Here is a 9,908-nt window from a genome sequence, read left to right on the forward strand (position 1 = left end):
ATGGACTCTTGCTAATATGAAAGAAATGAATTTATCAGGTAAGTTCTTACATAAATTATGTTTTTTATTTTATCCCTCCCTCTCTAGTGACTGTGGATTTCCATATCTTGGGTATTATATCCCATACGTCACTATCTCATGGACTCTTGCCACTTACATGAAAGAAAACATAATTTATGTAAGAACTTACCTGATAAATTCATTTATTTCACAGTGGCAAGAGTCCATGAGACCCACCCTATTTTTTGTGGTTATGATTTTTTTGTATAAAGCACATTATTTTTTCCAGTTCCTCTTTTTGTATGCTTTTTATACACCTCACTTCTTGGCTATGTGTTAAACTAAGGTGTGAGTGAGGTGGGAGGTGTATTTATAGGCATTTTGAGGTTTGGGAAACTATGCCCCCTCCTGGTAGGAATGTATATCCCATACGTCACTAGCTCATGGACTCTTGCCACTATGAAATAAATGAATTTATCAGGTAAGTTCTTACATAAATTTATGTTTTTTTCTTTCTTACACAGAAAGGACACCTTCCAAATCGGAAAATATTTTTTAATGGAAATTCAATGACTATACATTGAATTAAACAGTCTTTTTTTTTTAATTAACTCTTGCTTTTTTCTGATACTTTGTGTATAGTTTTTAACTAATGTAAGTTTATTACGCTGTTATTATATGGAGTGCATACATTGTATATAAACCAGTCACAGATTACATTTTAGTGAGTGACAACCCCTGAGTACCAAAAATATTGTTGACTGGATGATAAACAGTTGACTTGTTCCACACTCCCTAAAGAAGCCAAAAAGCAAATTCTTTAACCTGCAAATGCTGCAAACCAAATAGCTGGATTAGACAATTTACAACATGCTGACAACCTTGGTTATAGATTTTGTTTTTGAGATTGTTGGATAAAGCACTGTTTATGCTCAAAAACAAGAGATGTGTAATGTCCCTTTTACTGTGGAGCACATTTTAGAGAGGGGGTTCTCTAACAGGGCTGAACACACTTAAGGGGGTTCACCTATAATGTGGATTTAGAAGCTAAAAGGGGAGACGTTGTGAAGTCAGCTGTTTATCTTTACGCAGTATTATGGTATGTGGTTGCTATATAGTGGTAGGGATGCTGCAAATGGAGAAATATCACTGTTAGAATGTCATGGCTGACAGTTATAACCTAGGGATGGGGGGTTAGGGTTGGTATCTTAAATGCTCTATCTGGCATTTGTTAGCACAAGTTTTGTCTAATGCAATCGTATCATTACTGCTGCAGTATGTTGGCTGTTGGCTGTGACATCCCAATGACAATACAGAATACCTGTCTGCAGTGGAAGCATTTTATGTAGTTAGCTTTTTTCCTGTATTTCTGTATTTTGAAAACTCATGTTCCTATTCTCAATAAACCAATGTTGTCAAGTTATACTTTGAGAGCAGTTGTCCTTATCCAGGAGTAAGGATTAATAGGAAGTATAATACTGCAGTATTCGTTTCCAATTAAATTTGAACATCTTTTACTTAAAGGGACAGTCTACACCAGAATATTTGTTTTAAAAGATAGATAATCCCTTTATTACCCATTCCCTAGTTTTGCATAACCAACAGTTATATTAATACACTTGTTACTTCTGTGATTACCTTGTATCTAAGCCTCTACAAACTTCCCCTTATTTCAGTTCTTTTGACAGACTTGCATTGTAGCCAATCAGTGTGTGCTCCTAGGAACTCCACGTGCGTGAGCACAGTGTTAGCTACATGAAACACATGAACTAACACCCTCTAGTGGTGAAAATCTGCCAAAATGCCCTGAGCTAAGAGGCGGCCTTCAAGGGTTTAGAAATTAGCACATGAACCTCCTAGATTTAGCTTTCAACTAAGAATACCAAGAGAACAAAGCAAAATTGGTGATAGAAGTAAATTGGAAAATTGTTTAAAATGACATGCCCTATCTGAATAATGAAAGTTTGTTTTGGACTAGACTGTCCCTTTAACATTTGTTTCAGACAAATGCTGCTCTTATGTGCTTAAAAGATCAATTCTGTCTGAGCAAATAATAAGGTTTGTATACTAGCTTTTTCTTTAGTTTTTATAAAAACTACCAAAATTAAACTACTGTGTGTTTATTTAAATGTATATGGGTGTTGTTAATTAAACGTTTAAGGGAAAACAAACTGCTGTAAAAGGAAGTTTTTATTGTAAATATGTAACGTTTACATATTGTTGAGGGTTTTTTCTTTGGTTTGTTACAAAAATTGGTCCTTTTCTCACAGAAGTCTCTTAAGTAGTGACAAACAAATTCCTTGTGCTACTCTACTTATTTTGCAGTAAAAATAAAAACAAGTTATCCACCTATAAGAGCTTATTAAATGTTTGTTAAAAGGGACATAAAACCCAAAACTTGTTTTTTATGATTCAGATAGAGCATGCAATATTACTTTCAAGTTTACTTCTATTATCTAATTTGTTTCCCTCTTTTGGTATTCTTTGTTGGAAAGCATACCTAGATAAGCTCAAGAGCTGCTGATTGGTGGCTGTACATAAATGCCTCATGCTATTGGCTCACCTAGGTCATTGCTGATCCTTCAACTAAAGATACCAAGAGATTGAAGCACGTTGGTAGTAGAAGTAAATTGGAAAGTTGTTTAAAATTGTATTCTCTTTCTTGATTGACTTCTGTATTTTTTCATCCTCATTTGAGTTTCATGTCCCTTTAAATTACAATATCTCTTCCATTATTGTCAGTTCTAGTCTTAGACCTTTTCTTTCTTACTTATTTTGTTCACTGTAAAAGCCAGTTTGCCCCAAGGAGTTTGCTGCGCCTTCTACACTTACACACCTATTCATAAGTATTCATAAAATTTAAATTGACAGTAAACTTGAAAAATATTTGTTTATTTGTGCAGCATGTTCACGGTCAAGTACTACGATACCTTCACCTTGTTAAAATTTAAGATATATTTTTGATTATTTTTTTTGTTTTTTTAATGTATCACTGGGTTGTTCTTCAATCACAACCTTCCTGATCACGATGTTCACTTCAGTGTATCACACTCCTGCACTAGATAAAGTAGCCAGGTACAAGGGTTTTGAGGATAAGAACAGAGTTTTGAGTGCACATGTAGAAAAATAACTATAACAAAGTAAGGGTACCATTGTTGTACTTGATTGTACAATTGCTGCACAATTATCTAAAAAAAAATTTTTATGTTTTACTGTGCATTTTAAAAGATCCGTTTCACACCTTTTTGTTTGTGTCCTGGTTAGGTTGTTGGACAGTGACTTTCTTTTTGTTTTTTTTACTCAAAATTAGCCCCCATATAATACAGGTAGCCCTCAGTTTACGCCGGGGTTAGGTTCCAGAAGGAATGGTTGTAAATCGAAACCGTTGTAAATTGAAACCCAGTTTATAATGTAAGTCAATGGGAAGTGAGGGAGTTAGATTTCAGGCCCCTCTCAAAATTGATATAAGTAACACCTAATACATTATTTTTAAAGCTTTGAAATTAAGACTTTAAATGCCAAACAGCATTATAAACCTAATAAAATAATCACAACACAGAATATATAGTTAAATGAACAAAAACATTTGCTAAACGGTATTATAAACCTATTAAAATAATCACACAACACAGACTTTATTTGCATTTTTCTGCAAACAGTTCTTTCTATGAATTCCAATCTGGACTGATTTATAGACAGGAAGATCTTGTTCCTTTGCAAGCTGCTCAATAGCTCAGGTCTGGTTAAAACTGATTCATTTCAGCTTGCTTGGCTTGCATATCTTTGCTGCAACACAAGCGGACAGCTCCACCTACTGGCTATTTTAATCAATGCACTGCTTCTCAATGCTTTTCAATAGCAGTCACATGACTGAAAAAAAAGGTTGTTATTCTGAAACTGTGCAAATTGAACCGTTGTAAACCGAGGGCCATCTGTATTTGATCATACATAGTATGATAAGTGATTAAACGTATAGTTTAGAGCATTTTGTTTTTGCCCTTTTTACCTTCATTTAATATAACTGTAATTATAAGTAAAGTTAAAAAAATGCTTAGAATTACCACTGACATTATTTTGTACACATTGTGTGTCTGATTTTTATACATTTCATTTTAATTAAAAATGATATGACATACCAGTAAGGTCTCTGGGGAAGTAAAACAGTGTCTTGAGAAACATGTCAGACTTAGTGCCAGTAGTTCACTGCTGTGTGTATATATTGTTGATTAAGTTGGAATAAAGTTCTGAATTTTGAAGGGCACTACATCAATCATATTTTTATAAAGTTCTATTTTCCCTTCCACTGCTTCATGTGACAGCCATCAGCCAATCACAAACTGCATATACGTATATTCTGTGAATCTTGCACATGCTCAGTAGATGCTGGTGCCTCAGAAAGTGTGCATATAAAAAAATTGATAATTGCAGTGAATTGGAAAGATTTTGTTTAAAATTGTGTGCTCTATTTGAATTAAGATTTTAATTTTGACTTGTGTCCCTTTTTAAATAAAGTGTATTTACTGAAAATATAACCTTTTTTGTTTTTTCTCTTCCAATTAGTGGACCTGCGTATACGAGTTCCAGGAAGGAGCTCCTGTTCGTCCAGTATCACCTCGATGCTCTTTGCGATTGACTCATTACATTGAAGAGGCCAATGTGGGCAGGGGCTATATCAAAGAGCTGTGCTTCAGCCCTGATGGACGTATGATTGCCTCCCCACATGGTTATGGGATCCGTTTGTTGGGATTTGACTCCCAATGCAATGAACTTGTAGACTGCCTACCTAAAGAAGCTGGTACCTTGCAGGAAATTCGGTCTCTGTATTCTCACAAAGATGTGGTCCTGACAACAAAGTTTTCTCCCACACACTGTCAGATAGCATCAGGGTGCCTTAGTGGGCGAGTTTCTTTATATCAACCAAAATTTTAGGAGGCAGTAATGTTTTAAGGTTAGGATATGCATTTCTTCATAGTTCCCTGAAACTTTTTTGAAGAATTTGTTGCAACCTGAAGAAGCAACAGTATCTTGGACATCACAAGTATATTTTAATAATGGTTTCCACAATAAAGAGAGGCTTTATATGATCAGATTGTGGAGTTGCTGTTGACAGCAAGTTAATGCACTTTCTTGCCATTTCACCTTTTATATATCTGTGGACTTAACATATGTTCCTCACACTTCTGTGCAGTATTGCCTGAATAACACTACAGATATTTCCTCAGCATTATCGTTCGGATAATATTGTGTATTCTGTTTCTTCTGACACGCTCTAAAATGTTAAATATTATTGAAATCCGTACTTTCAAGGTAAGATGTGCTTAAATATTAAAAGAAAATTGACCTATGTTTATTTCTGTGCCTTTTATTCACAGATCTAATTTGAAAATATTATAAAGAAGGTTGTAACTGTAATATTGACACTGTTTGAATTGTGTTTTTATTTTGCTACAAATGCCTGTTATATTAGCAATTTGTAAAGTGAAGCAAATATTTATGACCAATAGTCAAGTTGATTTGGGCTCAGGAGACAGTTTTGTCATTATTTAGCTAATTTGTGTATTTACATAACTCATTAATTAAAAGAACAAATGAAATTTAAAACTGCATCTTCTATTTATAAACGTTGACAAATGGGGATTGACAATATATCTTGACCTTATGTTACCAACACTTGCAGAATTATACTTATACTGGTTGTGTATAGCCTCTAATTGCTCCGGTTGGTAGACCCACCTTCCAGAAGTCTTAGGGATAGGTACCTACCTACATATACCTCTTCCCTTCATGTCTGAGTTCAGTTCTACATATTTGGAGTTAGGTAGGCAGAGCTGGAACTCTGTTCCACCAGAAGTGTTTATATGTGTAGATGAATAAAGGTCTGACCCCTTCATGTAGACTATGCTCATTACTGCAATGGTGCTATTACCCGCTGACTGCTGTTGTGGGTCCTTCCTGTGAAACTACAAGTTCTGTTCATACAAGTACCATAGTCTTGAGGGGATTTTACCTATAGTTTCCTCAGTCCGGTTATGAAGGTTGTTGGTTTCTCACTCATGCAGGTGCTGCAAAACCTCTACAAAATGCAAGCTTGCTATTTATCTCCACAAATTGATGTTGCTGCCCATTTCAAAGTTTGAAACTTGCTATTCATATGCAGTTTGGAACTTTTTGTTGCACATCAGTGTCTTCTTTTTTTTTTTTGTAACCGGATTTAAATTCCATAGTACTGGGTACATGGCTCCTGGTAAAAAGAACAAATACATAGACTAAATAAAACAAAATAAAAGTAGGCCCTGCTCTAAATAGCTTAAAATCTGTTATAACTCTTCTTAGGAATAGACACATTATGTGCTCATGTTAGACATTGCTTTGATTGGTATTGAATGCCTACAGTCCCAATAGCAACAGTTCACATTACCATGTACTGCAATATATTACAAACATTAAAGTTAATTGCTAGTGTTCAACAGAAAACATTTTTTACAGACTTTTAAAATGCCCATGCCTTTTTTTTTTTCCTTATCTAAATGGTGCACCCAGGTAAGGTTTGTTTCTTCTGTTAAGTGTGATCAGTCCACGGGTCATCATTACTTCTGGGATATTACTCCTCCCCAACAGGAAGTGCAAGAGGATTCACCCAGCAGAGCTGCATATAGCTCCTCCCCTCTACGTCACTCCCAGTCATTCTCTTGCACCCAACGACTAGATAGGATGTGTGAGAGGACTATGTTGATTATACTTAGTTTCTCCAACATAGGTGTGTCCGGTCCACGGCGTCATCCTTACTTGTGGGATATTCTCTTCCCCAACAGGAAATGGCAAAGAGCCCAGCAAAGCTGGTCACATGATCCCTCCCAGGCTCCGCCTACCCCAGTCATTCTCTTTGCCGTTGTACAGGCAACATCTCCACGGAGATGGCTTAGAGTTTTTTAGTGTTTAACTGTAGTTTTTCATTATTCAATCAAGAGTTTGTTATTTTAAAATAGTGCTGGTACGTACTATTTACTCAGAAACAGAAAAGAGATGAAGAATTCTGTTTGTATGAGGAAAATGATTTTAGCAACCGTAACTAAAATCCATGGCTGTTCCACACAGGACTGTTGAGAGCAATTAACTTCAGTTGGGGGAACAGTTTGCAGTCTCTTGCTGCTTGAGGTATGACACATTCTAACAAGACGATGTAATGCTGGAAGCTGTCATTTTCCCTATGGGATCCGGTAAGCCATGTTTATTACGATTGTAAATAAGGGCTTCACAAGGGCTTATTTAAACTGTAGACTTTTTTTGGGCTAAATCGATTGATATTAACACTTATTTAGCCTTGAGGAATCATTTATTCTGGGTATTTTGATTTAATAATATCGGCACCTTATTCTTTAGGGGCTTTCCCAAAGCATAGGCAGAGTCTCATTTTCGCGCCGGTGTTGCGCACTTGTTTTTGAGAGGCATGGCATGCAGTCGCATGTGAGAGGAGCTCTGATACTTATAAAAGACTTCTGAAGGCGTCATTTGGTATCGTATTCCCCTTTGGGTTTGGTTGGGTCTCAGCAAAGCAGATACCAGGGACTGTAAAGGGGTTTAAAGCTTAAAACGGCTCCGGTTCCGTTATTTTAAGGGTTAAAGCTTCCAAAATTGGTGTGCAATATTTTCAAGGCTTTAAGACGCTGTGGTGAAAATTTGGTGAATTTTGAACAATTCCTTCATGTTTTTTCGCAATTGCAGTAATAAAGTGTGTTCAGTTTAAAATTTAAAGTGACAGTAACGGTTTTATTTTAAAACGTTTTTTGTACTTTCTGATCAAGTTTATGCCTGTTTAACATGTCTGAACTACCAGATAGACTGTGTTCTGAATGTGGGGAAGCCAGAATTCCTATTCATTTAAATAAATGTGATTTATGTGATAATGACAATGATGCCCAAGATGATTCCTCAAGTGAGGGGAGTAAGCATGGTACTGCATCATTCCCTCCTTCGTCTACACGAGTCTTGCCCACTCAGGAGGCCCCTAGTACATCTAGCGCGCCAATACTCCTTACTATGCAACAATTAACGGCTGTAATGGATAATTCTGTCAAAAACATTTTAGCCAAAATGAACCCTTGTCAGCGTAAGCGTGGCTGCTCTGTTTTAGTTACTGAAGAGCATGACGACGCTGATATTAATATCTCTGAAGGGCCCCTAACCCAATCTGAGGGGGCCAGGGAGGTTTTGTCTGAGGGAGAAATTACTGATTTAGGGAACATTTCTCAGCAGGCTGAATCTGATGTGATTACATTTAAATTTAAATTGGAACATCTCCGCATTTTGCTTAAGGAGGTATTATCCACTCTGGATGATTGTGAAAATTTAGTCATCCCAGAGAAACTATGTAAAATGGACAAGTTCCTAGAGGTGCCGGGGCTCCCAGAAGCTTTTCCTATACCCAAGCGGGTGGCGGACATTGTTAATAAAGAATGGGAAAGGCCCGGTATTCCTTTCGTCCCTCCCCCCATATTTAAAAAATTTGTTTCCTATGGTCGACCCCAGAAAGGACTTATGGCAGTCAGTCCCCAAGGTCGAGGGAGCGGTTTCTACTTTAAACAAACGCACCACTATTCCCATAGAGGATAGTTGTGCTTTCAAAGATCCTATGGATAAAAAATTAGAAGGTTTGCTTAAAAAGATGTTTGTTCAGCAGGGTTACCTTCTACAACCCATTTCATGCATTGTCCCTGTCACTACAGCCGCATATTTCTGGTTTGATGAACTGCTTAAGGTGCTCGATAGTGACTCTCCTCCTTATGAGGAGATTATGGACAGAATCAATGCTCTCAAATTGGCTAATTCTTTCACTCTAGACGCCTCTTTGCAATTGGCTAAGTTAGCGGCTAAGAACTCTGGGTTTGCTATTGTGGCGCGCAGAGCGCTTTGGTTGAAATCTTGGTCGGCTGATGCGTCTTCCAAGAACAAGCTACTAAACATTCCTTTCAAGGGGAAAACGCTGTTTGGTCCTGACTTGAAAGAGATTATCTCTGATATCACTGGGGGTAAGGGCCACGCCCTTCCTCAGGATCGGCCCTTCAAGGCAAAAAATAGACCTAATTTTCGTCCCTTTCGTAAAAACGGACCAGCCCAAGGTGTTACGTCCTCTAAGCAAGAGGGTAATACTTCTCAGGCCAAGCCAGCTTGGAGACCAATGCAAGGCTGGAACAAGGGAAAGCAGGCCAAGAAACCTGCCACTGCTACCAAGACAGCATGAAATATTGGCCCCCGATCCGGGACCGGATCTGGTGGGGGGCAGACTCTCTCTCTTCGCTCAGGCTTGGGCAAGAGATGTTCTGGATCCTTGGGCGCTAGAAATAGTCTCCCAGGGTTATCTTCTGGAATTCAAGGGACTTCCCCCAAGGGGGAGGTTCCACAAGTCGCAGTTGTCTTCAGACCACATAAAAAGACAGGCGTTCTTACATTGTGTAGAAGACCTGTTAAAAATGGGAGTGATTCATCCTGTTCCATTAAGAGAACAAGGGATGGGGTTCTACTCCAATCTGTTCATAGTTCCCAAAAAAGGGGGAACGTTCAGACCAATCCTAGATCTCAAGATCTTAAACAAATTTCTCAAGGTCCCATCGTTCAAGATGGAAACCATTCGAACTATCCTTCCTTCCATCCAGGAAGGTCAATTTATGACCACGGTGGATTTAAAGGATGCGTATCTACATATTCCTATCCACAAGGAACATCATCGGTTCCTAAGGTTTGCATTCCTGGACAAACATTACCAGTTCGTGGCGCTTCCTTTCGGATTAGCCACTGCTCCAAGGATTTTCACAAAGGTACTAGGGTCCCTTCTAGCGGTGCTAAGACCAAGGGGCATTGCAGTAGTACCTTACCTGGACGACATTCTGATTCAAGCGTCGTCCCTTCCTCAA

The 9,908-nt window shown here is 37.8% G+C and overlaps 1 protein-coding gene across 1 annotated transcript in view; it reads left to right on the forward strand.

Moving 5' to 3' along the window:
* DCAF10 (DDB1 and CUL4 associated factor 10) overlaps positions 1 to 5,601 on the forward strand; it is a 37,163-nt gene extending 31,562 nt beyond the window's left edge. The window contains exon 5 of the mRNA XM_053700015.1: positions 4,561 to 5,601. Coding sequence (XP_053555990.1) covers positions 4,561 to 4,929 — 369 coding nt within the window. The 3' untranslated portion in view covers positions 4,930 to 5,601. The remainder of the gene's footprint in view (positions 1 to 4,560) is intronic.
* Positions 5,602 to 9,908: the final 4,307 nt, after the last annotated feature.

Source organism: Bombina bombina, chromosome 2, assembly GCF_027579735.1.
Source record: "Bombina bombina isolate aBomBom1 chromosome 2, aBomBom1.pri, whole genome shotgun sequence".
Lineage (NCBI taxonomy): Eukaryota > Metazoa > Chordata > Amphibia > Anura > Bombinatoridae > Bombina > Bombina bombina.